Source organism: Diceros bicornis, chromosome 3 (assembly GCF_020826845.1).
Source record: "Diceros bicornis minor isolate mBicDic1 chromosome 3, mDicBic1.mat.cur, whole genome shotgun sequence".
In the NCBI taxonomy this organism is placed as follows: domain Eukaryota; kingdom Metazoa; phylum Chordata; class Mammalia; order Perissodactyla; family Rhinocerotidae; genus Diceros; species Diceros bicornis.
Genome location: NC_080742.1, coordinates 86,439,010 through 86,463,817, shown reverse-complemented (window position 1 = coordinate 86,463,817; position 24,808 = coordinate 86,439,010). Strand labels below are relative to the sequence as shown.

Here is a 24,808-nt window from a genome sequence, read left to right as displayed (position 1 = left end):
GGGCCAATCTTCCTCTCGCGCGCGCACACACACACACACACACACCAATTGACTGAATATACACATCTTTGATAAAAGGCACACCTGCATTACAATAATGCATCTAACCAAAAAAATTGTTTAACTTTCTAGGTTGGAAATGCTCAAAAACTTACCCTTTTATCTATTGGTGTTAATTTAACAAGACCTTCAGTTTTCCTTTTTTCTGAGTTGTGACTGGGAGCATCACAATCATAATCAACTTCTGGTTTAGATAAGTCTCGGCAGAAAGTGCAAATCCACTCTCCACTGTTGGGGAATAAAGTATTTCTGAGTTCCTAATGCATCATTTCTCTCTTTGCCATGCCCCTTTCCCACCTCCTCCACGTCATCTATGATACAGAATTATTTACTGGTACGAATTTTAATCACTGAGGATTTACTGCATATCTACCATGTAAACAGCACCATGCTGTGATAGCATAAAAGCAGAAATACAATGCAAGGGCCGGAGTGGTAAATATTAGTCTAGTTAAGGAGGCATGAAATACATATATGAAATAAACACTTAAAACAAATAAACACACACATTAATCTACAGCTGAGATGAGGCATAACTGGCTCATTTTCACCTAAATGATTCAAGAAAAAGAAACGCTCTTGGGTACTAGTCTTGCAACTTTAGGTTTGAAATTAAAAAGTGCAATGTTTGAAGAACTAAGAGATCAACCCAATGGCAGATCATCATCATCATCATCTCATGGGCTATTTGAGAATTTACTTGAGATATCTGCAAATGATACAGCTCAATGCCTGGCAAATAAGATGCAATAAACTGTGGCAGCTGTGCATAAAGACCATTGTTCTTTATGGTAACTCCTTGTAATAATTTAAAGGCTGGTTATTTTTTTTCACCTCATAACAGACTAGGTTTTTGAGAAAAGCCCAGGGAATGGGAGGCAGGGTACGGGAAACTCTATGTTGAAGGTTTTAGAGTATGCATTTGTGCCAAGTGTACTTTTAACTTTTTACAAAGGTTTTATGTCACAATGATTGTCAAAAGTTTATTCCTGTTATTTATAGTGAAAGAACGTGTGAAAGGGAAGCAAGTACTATCTTACCTTGGAAAATTTGCCAATGCGGGCACATGACAAGAAAGATGGAATACTTTAGGACACTTGTCGCAGCACAGGAGTTCCCCTCCATTCTGACAAACTGCACACCAGTCCTCATTGGGGTCATCCTCTTTCCTTGTCTCCCCAACGTGAAGGGGTGACTTCTGGGAGGCATCCAGCCACTCAGACTTTCCATTTGAGGAATTTTCCTGGTGAAGTCCAGGTTGATCTCCTGTGCTATCAGGGGCATCTGATCTTAGCACAGACTCCTCAGAAGCAGAGCTCTGACTGCTATTTAAGAGTAGGGAGGTGAGTATGCTTCTTGGATAGTTGGTCTGCAACAGAAAGAGGTAACAGTACATCTACTTCTTAAAATTGGCATTCATTATTAGCACTACTGCAATTTTGGACTATAGAGTGCTCTCTCCTGGGCACCTGATTACTTCAAAAGAGTTTGCAACTGTGCATGAGAACAGAATATGTTTACTGCTAACTATATTAGAGTCCCTAATGGTAAAGAAGACATGGACCTCTACTAAAAAAATTTCATCAAAATAGAAGATAAGCAGTAAAGGGGTGTGAATAATATAGGAAAAATCTTTGAATTTGCTGATGGCTACAGAAATGGGAAAATAGGTGGGTAGTGTAGAAGTCAACCACATGAACTGTAATTACATTTTATTGGAGCTGTTAATTCAAATTATACCTAGACACAAAATGTGCCTAGTGTAGATTTTTTGTAATTCATAGAAAGGTATACTGCTTTAATTCTTAGAAGTAATTTCACCCCTTCAAGAGCCATTAGTAACTTTAAGATGAATCTAAATTTTATGTTGGAGCCTAGGATGGTGAAAATTTCAGATCAGTAACAAAACCTGATCTCCTTTAAACATTTTTTAAAAATTTCTAAGTAATAAATATAGATTTAGTTAAAAGCATGGGTACATAAGCTCATTCCCTGGAGGCAATTATTTAGCTTTTCCTTCTGTTATTCACTTCTATATTTCTAAGTAATATGCTTACACTTCATTTTCTCAAATTTTCCATTTTAAACGTATTTTCAGTTTTAAATATATATATATATGTGTGTATATACACATATATATACCCTAGGAAGATGAGAGAGATTTTTCCTTCTGACTCTGCACCTCCTCCTTACGCTTACTTACACACACACCCCCCCCACATTCATCCATCCTCTTAATATAGTTTTATTAAGCATTGATTTTTCCAGTTGGTAGGCACCAGCATATAACTGTGGCCAGCATCTATCCCAACTGGTCAGTATCATTGCTGTACTAGTTAAGTATCCTGAAGAATCAATTTTTAATTAAATGCATATTTAAGTTATATCCTGATTATATTTAGTTCTTAGTTAAATTTGTATTCAGGTGTTTACATCATTATGACTATATAAATATTGTTCATTGCATAACCATAGAATGTACTATGACTACGCTTCCTTTTTTGTCTTTTTGTTTTTACCTCAAGTCAATAATTACCTTATTTATTTCATTTACTTATTTTTCTAGGTACCTATCTCTAAGTCATTCTCACAATCTCCAGCAGGGTTATAAAATGCTTTTCAAAACTGTCAAAACATTTTTCTCCCCTTACATACACCCCTATGGAGTCTTTTCTCCTCCTGCTACAGGGTGTACTTGGAGGAGCTGTTATACTGGGAACTACTCTTTTTTTTTTTTGCCTCTTTTCTGTGTTAGATCGCGTTTCTGGGATCTTATGTCTTTGTCTTTCTTGGTTTACTCCATTTTTGATGAAGCATATTCTCAAATATCTTCCTAAGAATGAGTGCATGAGAATTAAATATTTTGAGACCTTGCATGCACGTCTATAAATGTTTATTTAATCTTCACACAATTGATAATTTGCCTGGCTATAGAATTCTGGCTACAAAATATTTTCCTCACAATTTTGATATTTCTCTACTGTCTTCCAGCTTCAAGTGTCTGTGTTGAGGACTTGGTGCCATTATGTTTGTATAAAGTGTTTTATCCTCTGGAAGCTTTCAGAATCTGTTTAGAATCTTGGTATTCTGAAATTGATGATGATATAACTTGAGTCTTTTTTTTCATTTAACATTTTGGTATTTGGTGGGCCCTTTCAATCCACATGCTCATGCCCTTCAGTTACAAGAAGTTTTCTTATATTATTTCTTTGGCAATTACCTTCCATGTTCTCTCTTTCAAATGCCCAACTCTCTCGTTTGAGCTTCTGATTTTTCCGACTCTTGTCCCTGTTTTCCATCCTTTTGTTTTAATTTACAGAGATATTTCCTCATATTTTTCAATCTTTAAGTTACTATTTCCCTGCTTTTAAATATAACATTTTTTACCTCCTAGGAGCTATTTAAAAGTTTCTCTCACCCTATCCCTGAAATAGGAATAGTATTGCAATCATTGATATAATTACATTTTGAGGCCTAGATTCTTCATCTGATTCTTGCTTCACTATAACAACAGGAAAATCATAATTCTCAGGTGGTCCACTGTTTTCTTGTTTTATTCGGATTGGCTCCAACATGACTACTGGGACTTTGTGTGTAGAATCAGCTCCTGCTGGTTTGCTGGAAGAGCCAGAGCTGTAAGTATAAGAAAAGAAAAATCTCATAGAACATTACTTTAAGTATCTCAAACAAAGTATAACAATAGCTTTTGGGAATAATGCTATATCTTCACAGCAATGATAACTATGTTACATCAGCAATAAATGATACCTAAGTGAAATGCAACTGCTGTATGCAAAACAATTTATGTACAAAACTGTTTTACACATTAACTGATCTAAATAGCTACATTACACATCTGCAAAGATATTTAAATAAACTTAAATAAAACCTGATTTAAAAGAAAACTGACCTCAATATTCTGAGGCTCTAAAATTCAGCAGCCAGATTTAGCATCTTAGAACTAGCATCTTTTTTTAGGCTTTCCCATTTCCTTCTCTAATCAGTGACAAAGAGAACTCTAGGCTCACATGAATGATTTATTGTCAGAAAGTGTGAAGACCATTAACTAGGGGACATAATTTATTGGTGTTCTGCTATTTAAAGCAAACTTTTCATCTTCAGAGAAAGCTTCTTCCATATGATTAGGAAAGTAAGAATTGGGTTGCTACCTAGGAGGAATTTGCAAGCATAACGAGTGGGGGAGCAAAGCAGTAAGTTAAAATAGAATTTCAACAACTGTAAATTTATTTATTTTAAAGCAGAATAATGTTTGGTCATTGGAAAAGTCAGAGAACACTGAAGTTAGTATAAAATTATTGTTTCTTTTCCCTAAGTTTGCATTTGTATGTGTTCTTACATAGTGCAATGTGTTATACCTACTTCACTTTCTATTTTTTCCTTGCTATTATGCTAAAGTCAAACATATTTTATTTTCAACATACACACAAATATTTTTGTACCTTTAAAGATAAAATTATACTTTACTTAACCCACTAATGAATTTACTAAATTAACATAATAATTATTAAATTTTTAATTTAAAGGTTAAAAATTTAAGTAAGTTGTTCAAAATGTATTGAGTACCAAAGCATGCTGAGCACCGGCAAGAGAAATCTAATTCAAGATTTTTATATACTAGGGATTAATATTAAGTCAGTGTACCTTCCTCGGCTCCCAACGCTGGAGGCACTGGGTGAACGTATTGGCGGGTGTACACTAGTCATAGTAACAGGTCCTGAGGAAGAAGAAATCATACACATTCATAAAATGAATTAATAATTATATATTTAATTCCTTTTGAATGTGTTCGCTCAGTGTTACACTGAAACTGGGAACACATAATGAAATTATATAAAACAATAAATAACTCCCAGCACAGTCTAATTCCCCTTATCCTAGCAGGGCTGTTCAACCTCAGCACTATTGAGGTTTTGGGCCAGATAATTCTTTGTTGGTGGTGGTGGGGTGCGGGGGGCGCTGTCTGTGCACTGCAGGATGTTTAGTAGTATCCCTGGCCTCTACCAATTATTAGATGCCAATAGCATCTCTCTACACTTGCCACTCAGGGGTGTGACAATCAAAAACGTCTCCAAACACTGTTGAATGTCCCATGTTACAGTAACCAGGGTAGGATCTCAGTGAGGACACTAGTGCCAGTGAAAGCTACAGAAGACAGTGAAAAGTAGTAGGGCTAATATAAAAGCAGTCAAAGAAAGCAAGCCACACAGAGACCAATTAATGGAAGACAGTGAAACAAATATTCTACTAGGCAATGCATATAAGGTACTTTGTCCAGTGCCTGGCCAGAATCAATACTGGATAAACGTTAAGTTTTAGTAATATTGCCAAAATGGGTTTCCAGAAATGTTTTGTCATGTTATACTCCCACCTGCTATGTATCAGGGTACTTCTCTCATCACATTCTCATCCATGAGTATTTTCACTGTTTAAATCTTGGCTAATAGTTACAAATTATATTTTGTTTTGATTTTTTTAATGACTACTAGTGAGACTGAACATCCGCCCCTGCCTGTTTTACTTGTTACGTGTATTTCCTCTTTAGGGAATCATCTACTTAAGTCCTTTGGCAAGTACCTTCCTTAATTATCTGTATGAACTTGTTATATAATTAAACAGCTTCTTTGTCATATTTTGTCAACAATTTCCTTCCAGTTTGTTATATTTTAAGTTTAAGTTTTAAATAAGCATCTCCTTTTAAATTGCATAACTGCCTTATTATGTTTGTATGATTGGTGAATGACTTAAAATTTTCCTTTCTTTATTTTGGTCTAAGGCACCTATTTTGCCCAAGTCTCTGGGAGTAGTGTTAGAGTGCTTCTCTCTTGGAGGAAATGAGTAGGTAAGTTAAAAATTCTTAAAGACAGTCACCAAACAAACCACTAAAAGAGTGACTGTCACTGATAAATTTTGACTCTAGGCAAATTACATGCAAAAACAGACCACATCACAGGCAACTTAACTTACCAAAAAAGAGAAAGTATAATACTAAATTCCTCCTGGAAGTGCTATAATGCCTCTAAGTTTTGTTAAAATTGAAAAGGTACAGAGGTTTAATCTTTGCTTCCCACTTTGAAAGTATACTAATTTTAAATAGTGCCAAAAACTCAAACCCATTTTAATTTCAAGATAAGCGGAGGCAGGGTTTATTACAAGTAGAGTAAAAACTGGAAGAACACTCACAAAATCAAAAGAAGCCCACTTTACCTGCAAGGCCTGGAGATGGCACTGATGAATTTGGTGACTGGACGGTTCTGTTTGAGGGTGGTCTTGGCTGGCCATGATCTATACTAGTATCTTTTCTCACACTATTGTCCAGCATAATAGTACTTGAACAGTCAATCTTACAAGAAAAGAAATTATTTCATGACATCCTGACTTTGCAAATTAAAAGCTACTTTAAATTCATAAGAAAACTTCAATAGTTCAGTTAGTATCAAATAATAAAACATGTAAATATGATATTTTAAGTTATGATGCATATTTTCCCCATAAACAAACTTGAAAAAAATCTTTCTTTTTAATGTTCCATCTTAGTAAATATACTGAGGACACACTATTTCAGAAGTCATGAGCCAGGAAAAAGGAGAATTGTGTGTCATTCACACCCTTAAAAATTAAAACAAAAAAAATTTTTTTAAATATTTAATTTATTTAAAAATAACAAAAGGTACCCAATTTGAAAAAAGAAACTTGGTGAGAAGAGTAGCACAATCTCATATTTTTGCAAATCTCTTTAGTGCCTGGCTTAATAACAGCCAACTGGATTCTGACATCTGCTTCTGCACTCAATCTGTTGTGATGTAGTGGGGTTGACGTGTTGAGGTGGTATGCTGTGATGTGGTTTTGGCTAAAGAACATGAAGAAAATCCGGCCTTCCACAGGTAGAATCTTGTACAGCCTCTGATAGCGTTGTAGGAACCCCCATGATCTCGGCCCACACTTTGAGAACCGATGCCTTGGTATGCACTAGATAGACAAAGCAAGTCCATACATAACACATTTCCAGAACACTAATCTCACGTAAGTACGTGATTACCATTTGGTAGAAAAAAACTGATTTCTTATAGATTCTTGCTTAAATGTAACAGGTATACAAATAACACTTCTTTCCTAATTGATTGCCAGGCTAAAATACTGAAAAATTTCTACTAAGACTTTAATGCCTTAGATGCAAATATTTTTCATGCTTAAATACACCATTTATTTTCCAAGAATGTCTTTATGGTTAAAATCTAGCTCAATTCTCTAACATAGTTCCAGCTTTTCTAAACCAGAATTTTACAAGAGAATTAAGTCCTACAGTCCTAGGGCATAAATTGTACATAATGAATTTACTTCTCCCCTCTGCATCTAGAATGGTGCCAGTTATGAACCACCCTTGGGAGGAATGAGAAAATAGTCACTCAAATCAGTTTCTTTATTCTGTGGTTCAGATGAGGAATCTCAGTTGAGAAAGGCTGGTGGACAAATGGTCACCTGTATCTGAGGACTGCAGAGGAAAGAGCAGAAGGACAATTTTACTTTCTGTGGGTTCTCTTTCAGTTGAGGGAGGGGAGAAGTACACAGGGGCATTTATATTTAATATTCCTTTGGCAATACCTTAGCCAATACTTTTTCAGAGAGTGCAAAAAGTACTGGAATGACTGGATTTGTTAGATCTTAACGTAAGGAAAGTTATTTACGTTACAGAGTAATCCTACAAGCTAAAATAAAATTACAGGCATAAGACAAAAGTTTTCCTATGTATCACCTATGCATGAAAAATACATGTACTCCATCCATTTAAAGTACATACAATTATTTAAAAAATGAAATATCTCTGGTAAGGTTAATGATGCAACTATTAGGAAATATTGGTTGATCTCAGTAAGTTGAAAAAAAAAACCTAAATAACAAAAATTTAAAAATTCTTTCACAATCTCACGGGATAGTTCTTAAAAGTGTTTAATGTTTGTCTGCATGATTACCTAACCTTGTAGGATAAGAAAAGGTAAAACAAGTATCAACTTATAGAGATCTGTCTATAGAATGTTATATTTTCTGCCTTTCAAAAAGATTTCTTAAGAAGTCATACTGACAAAGTTAGAGTTTAGAGAGTCAATATATTTAACTTAAATATAAAATAAATCAGAGGTAATTTTGCACTGGTCAGTATGATCTAGCAGAAAATGTTTTCATTTCTATTATTAAACTTGTCTCCATTTCTTCTGATGTCTTAAATTCTAGCCTCCCTCTCTAACCTTATTCTAATATATCACATTCCAGCAATTCAACTTTCCAGTACCTCCTCCCATGTTCTTACTTCCCTCCTTTCCCAGCTTAGATTCCATAATCCATCACCATAACCAGTCATTTACAAATGCCTTTAACTCCAGTGGCCTGAAAGACATTCTGCAGTATGTTCAAGTGTTTATAATCTTTTTATTTTTCCTGCTGTTATAATATTTCTAAACGATAAAAATTCTGAAAACACACAAACAACCTATAATCCAGCAAACCCATGCCTTCTACCAGATCCAAGTTCAATTAAAATTTTCAAAATAGATTTCTAGTATAAATTTTGTGTATACTTACATCTGGAAGAGAAGGAAGATTATAAGAACCTCCCACTGGTGAGCTCAAATCAATCATAGGTGAACCAAAAGCCTTTCCATCATATCCTGCTGCACTAGTAATGGTGGGACTTGAAGGAGTAGAGGATGTGCTATTGGCAGTTGATGGGGCAGCCTGCCCACTGCTGATCTGCCACTATAGCAGCAAGAAGGGAAGAAGAAAGGTTGTCTATCAGCAGGCCTATAACATAAAATGTCCACCTAATCGCTGTTCCAGACAAAGAACAAAGTAGAAGACATATTCTGCTATTTGAATTCAATTGTAATTTGAATGGAAAGGCAGGAGGGCACAGGTATATAAAATTTCCATTAATCCTGTCCAAAAATAGGGGCCAGCCCCGTGGCTTGGTGGTTAAGTGCGCGCGCTCCGCTTCTCTGGCCATGCTGAGGCCGCATCCCACATGCAGCAACTGGAATGATGTGCAACTATGACATACAACTATCTACTGGGGCTTTGGGGGAAAAAATAAATAAATAAAATTGTTTAAAAAAAAAAAGAAAAAATCCTGTCCAAAAATAAAAAGTGCTGATTTTTACCAGAGGACAATAGTTAGTATACACCAGAAAACCAGAGTACCCAATCTTGGAAAGCTTATACATATTGGAAAAGAAATATAAACACAAACATAGCAACTTCAAGGTAAAGATGAAGGGCTGAAAACATACATTTTCATCTGTCCCTACCTGATACACCTAAAACTAAAATAACAGTTACCGGGAATTTTTAAAAATGCATTGACTCAAAGACAAAGAAAACAAGAGGGAAGCCAGAAATCACATTTTGGAAGCTGGAAAGCAGACAGACAAATAGCAATCACTTAGTTTGAGAAAGCTGAAACCTAAGCTGGCAGTGGGGAAAACAGAGAAGCAAATCAACATATATTGCAGAACCCCTAAGACCCTGGGAATTAGAAGCATGAGAGGTGAAGCTGGGGCTAAAAACAGGATGATCTGTTGAGAGTTTATTTAAGAAACATTAAATCTCATGTTCCTTTCCTACTCTATCTGTAGTTACCCAAGATAATAAGGACTTTCTCTCCCTTCACAGAAGAAGGCTGTAAGTTTATTTTCTAAAACAGGTAAAACAATGTCTTTGGACTGAAAGGTACCAGGCTCAGTTGAAGGCAAAAATATTGCACTGAAAATGAAGATTAAGAAACTGTACATACACAGAATGCTGAGCTTCCCGCCCACTCTGCCACTGGCCCCTATCAATCCTTCTTCCTCACAGCTAGTTTCAACTAGTAGTGAGGCCCTACATTTCAGGCAGAAGACAGAAAGATCCTTTGGGAACTGGACCAGCCTAAGAGGTAAGACCTAAAAATGGCGACACTAGGAATTCTCCCAATAAATACCCCTAGTGGCCCTTACACTAGAGTAAAAACCTCAGTCATCAAACATTAGCTCCAGACCTGGGCTTTCAGTTTTGGGTTTTTTTTTCACTTGTTTCTCATATATGAACAGGTAATTAAGCATCAACAAATATCTGAGCAAACTTTGTCATTTATGTTAGAGGCTGAGATAAATATATTAACTAAGCTAATACGGGAAATGCTGAAGTATACAGAGATGAACCATGCTGCTATCTACAATATACTTTGAAACCTATCAAAAAATAAGAAGGCTTGACTGATAGATGGATGGATAAATGGGTATACGGATAATAAATGAGAAGGCAAATAGAGCAATCTGTCCCCTATACAACTCTTTCAATTTGTTATATTTGAAAATTTTCATGAGACAAATACTGGGGAAAAGGAAAGCAACTAAGAGGTATCTCAAGACTATGCACGGGGAAAAATTCCTAAACACAATATCATTTATATATCAACTATACTAGATAGAGTGATAGTGTCTGAAACATTCTAATTTTGAAAAATCTAATTTATATCCTCCACTGAAAAAACTATGTAAAGAAATCTATGAATGTGAATGTTATCTTTCCCATCTATCCACCCCTCATATCCATCTCTCTCTCGACCCTCTTCCTCCTTCCCTCCCCAGAATAATCACAGTTATAGTTGATCTATATCTTTCCAGGTTTTTTCTATGTATATGAGATTTAAAAACACACAGACACAAATGAGATAATACCTCACAAAAATTCGATAAACATGTTTTTTTCCCACATAATATACTTAGGAGATCATATATAGATTACTGCATTTTCTTAATAGCTGAGAAGTATTCCCAAGTATAAGTATACTATAACTTGTTAAACTATTCTACCAATTAAAACCAATTCCTCCCTATATTTTCTCCTAGTTTATTCATTTATTCATTCATATTTAGATTTTTGGCCAGGAAACATTTTTAAAAACATTCTTAGAGTGTGTGTCTACCCATTAAAAATAAAAAATGGAGGGGCTGACCCGGTGGTGTAGTGGTTAAGTTCGCGCGCTCCACTTCAGCGGCCTGGGGTTTGCAGGTTTGCATCCTAGGCACGGACCTACACACTGCTCATCAAGCCATGCTCTGTCAGGCGTCTCACATACAAGTAGAGGAAGATGGGCATGGATGTTAGCCTAGGGCCAATCTTCCTCAGCAAAAAGAGGAGGATTGGCAACAGATGTTAGCTCAGGGCTAATCTTCCTCACCAAAAAAGAAAAAAATAAATAAAAAATGGGGAAGAGGAAAAGTAAACATTTGAGTATGCACAATGTGCTAGGGGCTTTTATATACACCACCACTAACACAGCAGAACTCTGCAAGGTACTCATTTTATGGTTGGGGCAAATGAGATTTAAAAGAATAAACTTGCACAAGGACACAAAATTATTAGAAAAATAAGGAGAATGGAAGGCCAAACTGTAGCTTGGGACCTTTTCACCTCACCTCTAATTATGAAATATAGAAAGGTATAAATTTTATTTAAAATATCATTTAAGAAAATTTGGTGATATTATAGCAAAGCCAAACTAATTATAAACACAAAAAAGACAAACACACACAGAGCAAGTGTACTTTCAGAATAAAATTTTAAAATCATTTGATTAAAATGAATGTCATAGAATTATGTAGATAGCAACATATTCTTTATTTTCGTCTCGGCAAAAAAATTAAACTGAAATCTATAAGTCTTAAGCTGAAAAGACTGTTGACACAAGTACTTGGAGAAGACAAAGCACTGAAAGAACTTTTTAAAAAATCATGTAACATCTAGAAAGTATTTTTACCTGGACATTAATAATATAAATATTAAACCTTATCAGATTTAATATACCACCTTAAATATTAAACTTCATCAGATGTATACGTACTCCATATTAAAACTGTGTCATTCTAAGCTTGTTACTAAGAGGTCTCCTTGAAACACTTTAAAGATTCATTTACTGTTCTCTTTTGCAGAATGTAACCTGTATGTAAGAATACTTCTGTCTAATGATTAATGTATTCACCCAAAAGCTACACACATCAGTACTGCAAAAATTAATACCTCCAACTCACTGATTATTCTGGGCCTTCACTCTTACATAAGTGGCTTGATTTCTCGTTAATTACAAAGCATCAAGATCCTTTCTCTCAGTTTTGTCTATATATGTCTGTCCGTAATAAACTTTGTAACCCACATTTATTGGGAAAAAAAAAAAAAAAAAAAAAAAGCTTGCTTTTGCTCTTCACAACTGTTGCTTTATTTATAAATTCAATGTGATTTGGAAGCAGAGAGAAGAACAAGCAACTGAGAAGAAGAAATAAATAAATATATATATACCTGTTTTATGGCTTGTTGAGCTAAGAACGCCATCTGTAGGGGGTTGGGCTTTATTGCTTGTCGTGGCATATTCTGGTTTGGTGGATATCTCAGCTGTTGAGGATGAGGAGGAAGAACTGGTCCGTTGGGTTTGGGGCTGTGATTTTGAAAATTTATTAAACGTGGAGGGGGTTGCTAGAAAAAAGAAATTAAACCAATTCAGTGACAATCATCTCCTGAAAGACAAATTATAGACAACTCTAACTTTTACAGAAAGACAGCAACTCTACCACAGATGAATCATTTTAATTTTGCAACAAGGGTATGGGGGAAAGGGAAAGCCTTCCAGCATGTATATAAGCAATTTAAAGAAAAGGAGTTTTATTAGGAAAGAGCCTTGGGAGAGCGGTTTCCAACTGTAAGTAGGTTATACCAGGATTAGGCCATGTTGGAAGTAGGGACACCTTGTTGTTGGTATCCTTTTAAGTCCTTGATGATTATCTTTTGCAAAGAATTGCCCTCTTCAAACCTCCTAAAATACCGTGGTGGTAGAATAATTGTTAACATTTACTGAGCAGTTATTACATGCCAGGTACTCCTTTAAGTGCTTTACATGTGTTAACTCATTTAATCTTCATAATAATCCTATGAGGTAGGGAATATCTTTATTTTACAGAAAAGGAAATTAAAGTATAGAGAATTTAGCTAACTTGTCCAAGATCAACAAAGATAGTAAGAAATGGAACTGAGATTTGAACTCAAGTACTCTGGCTCCAAGGTAGGCACTCTTAACCAATAAATCATTAATAATAAAAACAGTTGATATTAATAACATTTAAAAATTAATGAGTTTTAGATCTTACTGAGATCAAACTGCTTGCTAGGTATTGTGATTAGCATTTTACACGTTATATCTCATTATTATCTACCCTTCACTTTATAAAGTAGGACACTAAACACGAGAAAGCTTAGGTAACTTGAAAAAAGTCACGCAGCTAGTAAAAGGCAGCAGTCTGCCATATCATTACCAAAACATGTTCTCATGTTCAGTGGGGGTTGATTAAGGTACTAATTAGTTAGTCTTAGAGGATGAGTTTTCCCTAAAAGAAAACAGATTTTGAAAGGAAACCCTTCAAGGACAACATCGGCTGATTACAGGATAGGGCAAGGACTGGGAAGGCAAGCCTACTTTGCTCATAAATTCTAGCCCTGGAAATTGAGACCAGTGTTCTAGAAAAAGGTAACCTTATATGCCAGTCTCATTTGTGCTATCCAATTCTATGGTTGGCAACTTACTGAAAGCAAATACTTATTTTCAGGCTATCTTAACTGTATATAATTAGAACTTCTTGAAGAGGGAAGTATTAACTGCCACATTTATAAGAAGACAAACAAATGTGGAATTTATAAGGTTGAAGTAGCAACACCTTAAACTTTGACCCTGTGAAGGCAGACAACTACAAAGTGTAGCCATGCCTTTTTTTTTTTTTTGCTCTTCCTTCTCCCGTTTTTGGAATTTACTCTCCTTTCCTGGGTAAACTGCTTCTCTTCCCTCTCTCTTACAAATTAGTTGGCACCAGGTTCACTTTCAGTAACTTTCAAGAGTGGCCAGCAATTACAGACCCAATGAAAAATAAATTTAGATACTGTTTCAAGACCAAGAGAAATTTTATTGGTGAATAATATAAAAATATTAGAGAAAAACAAGAGAACATGTCAAAACTTTACAGAAGCATAAGCCTGAAGTCATAGCAATTCTTTTTGATTCTTCTATTAAAGTTTTGTGACTTGAAGAGTTTTATATCATAGAGACACAAACAGAAAATAGTTGCGGAATTATTGTGGAAAACTTCTAAATTTATCTAAGAGATAATTTTTTAAAAAGTGGGAAAGCACCCAAAATGATCCTTGAGAGAGAATAAAGGTAGTTATAGAAGTCTTTTGCTACCCTACTCTGACACCCCCACCAAGACGAGGTTTATATATTGATTCAGTCAAGAAATGACACTTGATGCCAGAGTAATGCATTCTGTGAGAAATCAGTGTGGGAATGGATGTTGACCTCGACATCAAGGAGCTCACGGTGTGGTAAGATGTGATTTTTTTTTTCCCTCTCCTCAACTGTTATAGTTGATTAAGTTAATTTCTAAGAACCCTGAGAAGCAACTTGAAAGAATAAGATTAGGAACTAGTTATGAGCATAAAACAAATAGCAAAACCAGTGCTATTTTAATTAAATGGAATCACTTAATTTGCAAGATACAGAAGGAAAAAAGGGAGAGAATAGAGAAATAATTGAGAGCTTAAGCAAACTGACATAAATTATCATTATCCTCATCCTCTAAGTACTTTTATTATTATAAGTTTTGATTCTATTCTAGATCAGTAGTTCCCAACTGTGTATAACCATGAAGGATATCTGCTATCCTTCTAACATCTATGCACTGTTTAGGAAAATTAATGCATACACATGAAGGCGAGTATCTCCACAGCAGTAAATCTGGCTCAGGAGTGAGAACCATTGCTGTGAATTATGTATAACATATGTGACAGTGCTCTCTAACAAACTTAGACCTGCCAGTTGGAGTATAATAGAGTATACTGTATACTGCTAAATAAACAGAGATGCCCAATGTCTATCAAGTTTGTAACACTCAGTCAAATAACTATGTATTCTAAGTCTGTATCACTCAACTCTTTACCATGCAGATTACGTGGTTATTCTTCAGTGGAAGAAGAAATAGGGAACTATCACGTAAGTGATTTTTAGAAGCAGTCCTTTAAATTTACCTGTATCCTACAGACAGATATAGAGCATGATTTGAACACAACCAGAAAGCCAGAGGCACACATGCAAACTTCTTATAGACAGACATTTTCCCACACTTATATATGCAAATAAACTTGTAGAAAACTAAGAACGTAGGTGGGCAAGGCAGTGTAAAAGTTCATCGAAGAGGGCAAATTGATAAGTGAAAAATGTTTGAGTGGGTATTTGGCAGAAAGCAGATAAAAATGACAGATGAGTATGTGAAAGAAGGTCCAGGAGTCATTGAGAATAGACAGAAAAAGAAAAGCGTGTGAGGTAATGACCAAAAGATGCAAAAATTACTTTATTTCTAAGTGGGAAAATTAGGCTGTATAATAGAGATTGTACATTATATAGATTACATAGCAGTAAATTCTAGAGAGGAAAAATAAGATCAAGAGCAAATTTCTGAGATAAGCAGGCTAAACGGCTCTGAAGTCACTTCTGTTGTCATTGCTTATATAAGTAACTATTTACGAGAATGTGACCAAGTCACATAGTATCTATTAACTGCCTCAGTTCCTTACTTCTTAGTGAAAAGATAATTAACACAAATGATGGATTTATCAAAGACCTCTTAAATTGCTTGTTATTTACTTCCTGTAAGAATCTGGGTTAAAACAAAGTTCAAGAAGAATAATCAATTGGGCATACTAATATTCTCCTGGATTTGACATGCCTTCTTAATCAAATTACTACAAAGCCATAAACTTCAAATATATCACCTCAGGCCTTCACAGGAGGGAATTAAAATCAGGATCTACATATGCCCATAACTTTTATTCCAGGTTGAAGTAGGAATCCTATGAAGACCATTTCCATTTTTTATAAAACTGGTACCAAAAACTGCTATTATGCCATTTAATTGCTTTTTCATAAAGAACCACATTACATATTCCTCTTAGTGCTAATAAAATACCAGTAAAAAGTTTCTCCCTTAATTAACTGGCATGTTTCCTTTTTATCAAATAACATAGATACTATTCTTGTTTCTTTTTTTGCTTTGGTTGACAAAAAATTCTGAGCTAAGTCTTGTTCTCAAGTATAACGAGAATTCTTAGCCTAGTTCTGCACACAATTTGACTATTAAACCCCATTCCACGTTATTTGTGTCATTTACTATAAATCACTTCAAATCCTTCTCAGAAATAGTAAGAGTATAAATAATCAATGTAACTGAAAATAACAATTTGTACAAATTAATTAGACTACTCCTTACCAAACCTTTATTAAATCTAAGTATGCCCACATCTAATCTGAGTAGGATGGTTAAACTATTTAACAAAGTATATAAAGCTTTCACCTTCAAAAATTGGGTTGAAAGTAAACAGAATATTTCATATCTAGCAAAAATAAGAGTGCTTCATGGAATATTTGCTCAGGAATAAAGTTTGAGAAAGGTAGATTTCTTTTTTTTTGGTGAGGAAGATCGGCCCTGAGCTAACATCCATGCCAATCCTCCTCTTTGTTTTTGCTGAGAAAGACCGGCCCTGGGCTAACATCCGTGCCCATCTTCCTCCTCCTTATATGGGACGCCGCCACAGCATGGCCCGACAAGCGGAGCATCGGTGCGCGCCCGGAATCCGAACCCCGGCCGCCAGCAGTGGAGCGCATGCACTTAACCACTACGCCACGGGGCCGGCCCCGAAAAAGGTAGATTTCTAATAAACCATATCCCTGACCTTTTCTATCTCGTTTTGCCCTAGTTTCTAAGACGCAATGTGGTTTTCTAAACACTGCATCCCCAGAGAGTTCAGATACCTAAAACTATTAGTCATTCTGAAGCACTAATATAGGAATTATGAGTTCAGGTACACAATTTTTCCCATCAATCATAGGCATGGGTTATTTAGAAATGCAATCATTTATCCTCTGTTATACTTTGAAGACAACAAAGAGCAGATGAAAACAGATGTACCAGCTAAATAAACCATTAATTACTTTTTGAGAAGGGCTAAAACTAGGATTTAAGTCAGGGATCCTTAATGTGATAAATTTTTATCAACTCATATATTTAAATCATGGATGACGGATGTCATAATTATTGTAAGAGCTGCTGAATACAAGTGTACTATAATTATCTAAGTTAGGACAGGCCTGCTTCCAAATTTACCTGATGAGAGATGGAAGGCTGCTGGATGGGCCCCTGCATTCTAGGGTTTGGTAAACCCACAGGTGCTGGCCTCCGTTGCACCTGTTGCCTCTGAGCCATTACCTGTTGCTGCATATGCTGGAGTCGTAATTGAGCTAGGCTGATCTGTGTTGGAAACTTGGATAACTGGTTTGAAGATAAACCACCTGGGGGCTGTGAATTCTGTTCCACGACAGGATTCTGCTTAGGCATTTGTGGCTGACTCTCTTTATCTTCGATTACTAAAGAACCTAATTAAAGAGAAAAGGTTAAGTTCTAAAGTTTTTCTGATAGTGAAATAACACATTTTGTAAAGCTGTTTTTGGTGAACTTCAGAATTGCTAAGGAACTTTTTGGTCTTAGGAGCCCTTTACACTCTTAAAAATAGAAGGCCCCAAAGAGCTTTGTTTGTATAGGATCTATCTATCAAAATTTACCATATTAGAAACTAAAAATGAGAATTTAAAAAAATTTTACTCAATTAATTCACTTAAAAATAACAATAAACCCATAATAACACATTTTTATGAAAAATAACTTTTTAAAAAAAATTTAGTGAAGAGTGGCACTGTTTTACATTTTTGAAAATCTCTTTAAATGTCTGGCTTAATAGCTGAACTCTTATATCTGTTTCTGCGTTATCTGTCATAATATAGTTTAGGTTGAAATATATGAAGAAAATCCAGCAACACAAAGACATGTAGTTGGGAAAGGGAGGCCTTTGTGGTCCCCTATAGGGACCTATACTTTGAGAACTGTTGTTGTATATCAAAATAAAACAAGCAAACTTGACTGCTTCTAAAAACAAGCCCGCGAAGTGTTTCTGATTCTTTAGTATTAACAATTTGTAATCTCTCAAATTCCTTACACCTTCACAGTGCATACTCTGTCTGTTCTCTGACAGAGAATACTTTGACTGGCTTACAACTACACTTTTAGAGTTTAAAGGTATCTCTAATAGGTCTGATCCAAGCCTAAGGCACAGCTTGATTTCCTCAACAGTAGAGACTCAATTAAATGCTTCTGATTTACTAAGCATATGCATACTAAAAAAATATGGTTATTATTCATTAAATACTTACTGTGTGTTAGGCACCGTGACAGTAGGTGTATGTATATTCTTGTTAAAGTACTTTTTACAGATAAGGGAGCTAAGGTTCAGAGAGACTGAACAACTTACCCAAAGTCACCAAGACATTAACCGAATATTCATTTAGATCAATATTTTTCTCTTTCAATAAGATGTTTCTTCTATAAGACATTTCTCAGAAGCCATCGATAAACAAGTTTGAGAAACTCATCACCTTCTTGGAAGATTTAAAACATAAATCTCATTGTAAATGACAATTTACAGAGCTGTAATGACAGCTCTAAGTCCCACACTAAAGGATTTTGTTTAATTATATCAGAATTTCACAAACAGGAGAGGCTGGTTTATTTTGTTTTTGCTGATGTAGATTTATTTAAACCTATATCCATTTACGTGTGAACAGTTACACACATATTCTTATTTATTTATTTATTTATTTTTTGTGAGGAAGATCAGCCCTGAGCTAACATCCATGCTAATCCTCCTCTTTTTGCTGAGGAAGACCGGCTCTGAGCTAACATGTATCACCAATCCTCCTCCTTTTTTTTTTTTTTACCCCCCAAAGCCCCAGTAGATAGTTGTATGCCATAGTTGCACATCCTTCTAGTTGCTGTACGTGGGACGTGGCCTCAGCATGGCCAGAGAAGCAGTGCGTCGGTGCGTGCCCGGGATCTGAACCCAGGCTGCCAGTACCGGAGCACGCGCACTTAACCGCTAAGCCACGGGGCCAGCCCTACACACATATTCTTAATTTAACCTATGTCTACATCATGTGGTCTATAAGTGATATGCTTATAGGTATATATATCTCTACATATATGACTACTTATGTGCACATATAACTTGTGATAGGTTCTCTGTATAGTTGAATGTGTTGTGGTAGGGTGGGGTAGGGCAAGAGAGTTACTTATACATATGCTCTGTATTAAAATGCTTCTTTTTAGTAATGTAAGTGAGAGTGTGTGATTCCAGTTGCCTGCTATGTATCAATAAATATATGGCTGCATGTACTTCTAAACTGAGCTATACAGGTTACCTTATCACCTTTTCTGCAAGGAGTCACCTTATGATCCTTTTTATTCTTCCCTTGTATGGATGAGATTTGTGTATGCCTATTTCTTCCTTTCCTGGTGTGTTCTGAGAACACTGGCTCACTTTCCAGCTATTTCATCCTTTTCTACCCAGAATTTAGCCTAGGGAATGAGAGAGCAACCATCTTTGATGATTTTGAAACAAAGTCAACGAGCTCAAAAATTGTCATCAAAGGGAGTATTGGTGGTTGATGAACAATGTATAGGGAATTCTTAAAGGAATTCTTAAATTTCTGTTTCTATAGTTTCTCTGTGAGAAATTAAGAAAAGGAGGCAAAAAGTAAAAACTTTTCCCACTAGCAAATAATATAACAAGAAAGCTAAAGTAATAACTTTCTGCTGAACTGCCTGCAAGGATATTTGAGCTTCTAATGTTACCAACATGACAGTTTCCCTTTGTGATAAATCAGTGGGCTTTAATACTTAAAATTTGGGCACTTTTCTGTATGCCTGTTACACTTCAATTAAAAAGTTAGAAAATATATATAATTATTACGTAAAAGGCACAAGAAAAAAAATGAGAAGTCTTCCCTAGCAAGATATAGCGAATGAACCATTAGATGGCTGATGATCGGGTCTAAAGAGAAAGCAAGCCAATAACAGTATGACAAATACTATTTTAACAGAATACATTCTACATATCAAAAATTGTATATCAGTGGCAGTCAAGAGTTTTACCAACCCATTCTGACAAATCTACAGTTAACAGTACTATACCAAGATTCTATGGAAAAGCAAGATTCTATGGAAAAAAGAACTCCTAAATCCCAAAGTCTAGACATCCTGTGACTCAATATAAAGGATGTTTCATATCATCCATATATTTACATATATGTTTATATTCATGCATATGTCATACATACATACACATTAATGAAATACTAGCAAAAAATCCATGTCTTGAAGACAAGATAATGATAACACTTTGGGGGCAGAAGGGAATACATTTTCAATAACATGTCATAATTATTAAGAGTTCCAGGAACAAATGGCACTTTAAGAAATGTACATAATGGCCTACCTAAATTGATAATATTTTGAGCCCAGAAACTGGGATCACAGTGAAATTGGATGGTATTGTTGGTCACCGGGGAAGCATCACACCTTGCTCGAAGGAGGTGCCGTAACCGGTACGTAATCTAGAAGAAAGGAGAGAGACAACTAAACATCAGTATCTTTATCAAGCAAATAATTTAACTTCCCAGTAAAAGACAAAAACGGTCTCTAGTATGTATACCAACACAAAATAAATAACCATATATAAGTTACAAAAAGTGGACACACAACACGTTTTTCTTTCCGAAACAAGTTAAAAGTTTTGAGGTATAACTCAGTTAGCTATCCTGTTGAATACAGAACTAAGTACCTTAAAGTGATAGGGTTAATGTCAGTTTTTTGAACTAATAAAACTTTACAGAAACACCAACTAAATATTTATAAATAAAACATTTTAACACATTTTGCTCTTTTATTTATTTTACTTACTCTTTCATTTTTTTAATTTTTTTTTTTGTGAGGAAGATCAGCCCTGAGCTAACATCCATGCCAATCCTCCTCTTTTTGCTGAGGAAGATTGGCCCTGAGCTAACATCTGTGCCTATCTTCCTCTACTTTATATGGGATGCCGCCACAGCATGGCTTGACAAGCAGTGCGTTGGTGCGGGCCGAGATCCGAACCAGCAAACCACGGGCCGCTGCAGCGGAGCGCGCGCACTTAACTGCTTGCACCACCGGGCCAGCTCCCTATTTTACTTACTCTTTTAAAGAAGGATTGAGAATTTAGATTAAGGGGCTAATCAGTTACAGAAAATACAAATTAATCTCTCTCAGGAAATATAAGTACAGCCCATAATTAGGCCTGCTAGTGGGACGGTTCTCGTTGCTCCTATGCTTTGAATCTCACGTCATCACCGCAAACCACCTACCCTCTCCACACTGCAGTCCTCAGTGAATACTTGATAATTCTCCCTCAATTCTTGAAAAGTTTAGCTCCTGGCTCACTATCACCATTTTCAACATTACTACTGTCACAATTTGTGATGATTTTAACATCCAACCAGATGATTCTTCCTCCCAGCTTACTTCCTCTAATACCCAGACACCAATAATCCTATAAACCCTCAAGTTCCTATAAGCCTTTGCTCTTAACAATTCTCCTCTGTCCTTTGATTTCACGTTACCACTACCCTTCCCCTCTATCCCTCAGTTCCTCCTTATCCAGCTGAAATCCCAGGGTCAATCATCATAATCATGTCCTTGCATACACTCTCAAGACCTCTTTCTCTCACATACCCAATTACACACACTCCCTTCCCTCTCCTCAACCTTTTGCCCAGACAAAACAAAAGAAACGTCGTTGGTTAAATCCAACTTTTGCCTGAATATAACTGGACTGATAAATGGACTGACTTCACTTCAAACCTTGCCGGCTCAAACCTTACTCAAAGACATGGCTCAGCAATTTTCTTCCCTCTCCGGTATCACCAAGCTTTCCACTTGACTGGATCACTCTCATCAACATATAAACATGCTTTAACTTTTCCCAACTAAAAACAAAAACTCTTAGCTTCTTTTCTCCTGCCATCAACTGCCCCATTTTTCTGCTCTCTTCTACAGCAGAACTCTTCAAAAGACTCATCTATATTTCTTGTCCCCCATTCTTCTCCTATTCTTTTCTGAAACCACCCCATTCAGGCTTTCAGTAGCTTTTCACACAGGTGGTCATTTGGCCTTCAAGAGAATATTTTCTTCATTTGGCTTGCAGCACACTATAATCTCATGGTTTTCCTTTTATTTTACCAGCTGCTACTTTTTGGGGCCACTGAGAATAGGTCTGGGTTCCAAGGCACCATCTCAGTCTCCACTGTTGATTCTTTCTTCTCTCCCACACCTATATATGTTGGAATGCCCCAGGGCTCAGTCTTGCAACTGCTCTCTTTTCTCCTACACCCACATACTTTTAGTGATCTCATCCAGTCTCATAGTTTAAATGACACCTTAATTTATATTTCAAGCCTAGACCTGTCTTTTGAACTTGCATTTCCAACTGCTTACTCAACATCTCCACCTGTTGTCTAATAGGCACCTCAAATTTAATATGTCTAAAAGGGAACTCCTGATCTTTCTCAAGTCTACTCATCCTATAATCTTCCCCATCTCATTTATTGGCAACACTATTTTTCCTACTGCTTAGTTGGTCATTGGTTCCTTTCTTTTCCTCATGCCCTACATTCAACCTGTCAGCAAATCCTGTTGGCTCTATCCTTAAAAGATCTGAATAATCTTACCAATTCTCCCATCAACTCTATCAACTCTACCGCTACCACCCTGTTAAAGCCACCTCATTGCACTAAGGTTCTAACTGGTGTCCCTTATTTCTCCTTTGCCCTCAACTACCTATTTTCAGCAGCCAGAGTGATTGTCTTAAAATATAAATCATATTCTGTTATTCCTCTCCTCAAGCCTCTCCAATGGTTTCCCATCTCACTCAGATTAAAAACCCATGTCCTCATAATGAACTACAAGGCTTGTGCTATCTGGCTTTCCATTACTTCCCTGACCTTACTCATACTACTTTCTTCTCCTTTACTCTGTTCCAGCCCCTCAGGCCTCCCTGCTGACCAAATCACAAAAACTCCCACCTCAGTCCTTGCTGCGTGCTCTGCCAGAATATTCTCTGCAAATATTTGTACGGCTTGCTTCCTCATTTTCTTCAGGTGTTTGCTCAAATATCACCCTCTTTAAAGAGACTTTCCTACCTAACATTACAACCCCCACACAAATACTCCCAGATTCCTCCCTTAATTTACTTATCTCTAGAGCACTTAATACCATTTAATAGTCTATATATTTTACTTATTTTGGTATTGTCTATGTCTCTCTACTAAAATGCTACTCCTTGAGGGCAGAGATTTTGTTTTCTGTTACTTCAGTACTTAGAATGCTGCCTGATATACAGCAGGTATGCAATAAATAATTGTTGAATAAATAAATTTGCTTCAACTGCTAAATTATCTCAAACAGCTACAATAAATTCTGAAATAAAAACCATGAACTTATTTTGGGGCTATGTAGAATATATGGCCGTGTTTAGCAAATAGCATTCAATACAATGTTCTTTTCCCTAAGTTTTTCTCCCTTTCTTAATTTTCTGTATCCTCTAATAATTCTCACTCTAAAACATGCTCATAATATGCTAACCAAAAGAATTATCCCAAGAACTTTCCTTTGTAAATATCTTCATATTTTATCATTTTCTAAAATTTAATCATTTACTTTGAAATAATTTTAAAATTGTATAAAAGTGAAAAGAATCCTTCACCCAGATTTCCGAACTGTTAATATATTAGCACATTTGTCCTAGTGCTCGCCCAACTGCTCCTGCGCACATACATTATTACTAATCTTTTGCTGAACCTTTTGACAGCTAGCTGCTGACACGAAGTTCTCAGTTCCCTAACACTCCAGTGAGTATATCTGAAAAGATCCTCTAACAAGATAAGCAGTAAATTCCAAATTCAGAAAGCAAGTTTGTCACAACACTACCATCCAATCCAAAGACCTCATTCAAATGCCAACTGTCCCAACAGTGTTTCTTTTCAGCATCCTGGAAGAGATGCTATCAAGGAACACAGGTTGCATTTAGTTGCCATGTGTCTTCAGTTTCTTAGTCTTTCCTTGTCATTCATGTCCTCGATGGCTTTAAAGATTTCAGGCCTCACATTCTGTAGGATGACCTTCAACTTGAGCTTGAGTGTATTTCCTCCTGATCAGACTTAGTAAAGCATTCTTGTCAGAAATGTGCACTTCTCAGTGCATCATATCAGGAAGCTCAGGATGTCAACTTGTCCCACCAGTGCTGATACTAATCTTCATCACCTGGCAATTCAGTTGCCCAGTATCTCCATCTTAAATTCACCACTTCCCCCTTTGTAACCGATTAGTATTTTGCAAAGAGGTATTCTAGGATTATACTAAAATCCTGTTCCCATCACATTAGCATCCACCCATAACTCTCTCTGAATCACCTCTACAATAGTGACCAAATGTGTTTCTTTACGTCCCCTATTCTATCTACACTCATTAGTTTACAATCTGACAAAACTTATCCCTTCTTTATCATTTACTTAATTATATCATCATGAACTCATGTATTCCTACTTAATTCAATGTGTTATAATTCATTACTATATTTAGTTTGAGACTAAATTCGTTGACCTGCCCAGGGGAAGCCCTTTTAGGTGGAATCCTGGTCCTTTTGACACGTCCCTATCATTTCTCTGGCACGAGATGTTCTGGGTACA

At 36.0% G+C, this 24,808-nt stretch overlaps 1 protein-coding gene across 3 annotated transcripts in view; it reads right to left on the bottom strand.

Moving 5' to 3' along the window:
- The window catches only part of TRIM24 (tripartite motif containing 24), a 108,802-nt gene that overhangs the window by 9,851 nt on the left and 74,143 nt on the right, over positions 1-24,808 (bottom strand). The window contains exons 8-16 of one of the 3 annotated variants that reach the window (XM_058530974.1): positions 20,527-20,644; positions 17,307-17,575; positions 12,406-12,579; positions 8,656-8,829; positions 6,286-6,421; positions 4,723-4,795; positions 3,525-3,693; positions 1,101-1,429; positions 156-288 (exon numbers count right to left, since the gene is read on the bottom strand). In XM_058530974.1, coding sequence (XP_058386957.1) covers positions 156-288; positions 1,101-1,429; positions 3,525-3,693; positions 4,723-4,795; positions 6,286-6,421; positions 8,656-8,829; positions 12,406-12,579; positions 17,307-17,575; positions 20,527-20,644 — 1,575 coding nt within the window. The remainder of the gene's footprint in view (positions 1-155; positions 289-1,100; positions 1,430-3,524; positions 3,694-4,722; positions 4,796-6,285; positions 6,422-8,655; positions 8,830-12,405; positions 12,580-17,306; positions 17,576-20,526; positions 20,645-24,808) is intronic. The other 2 variants (XM_058530982.1, XM_058530990.1) reach the window with 2 other exon arrangements.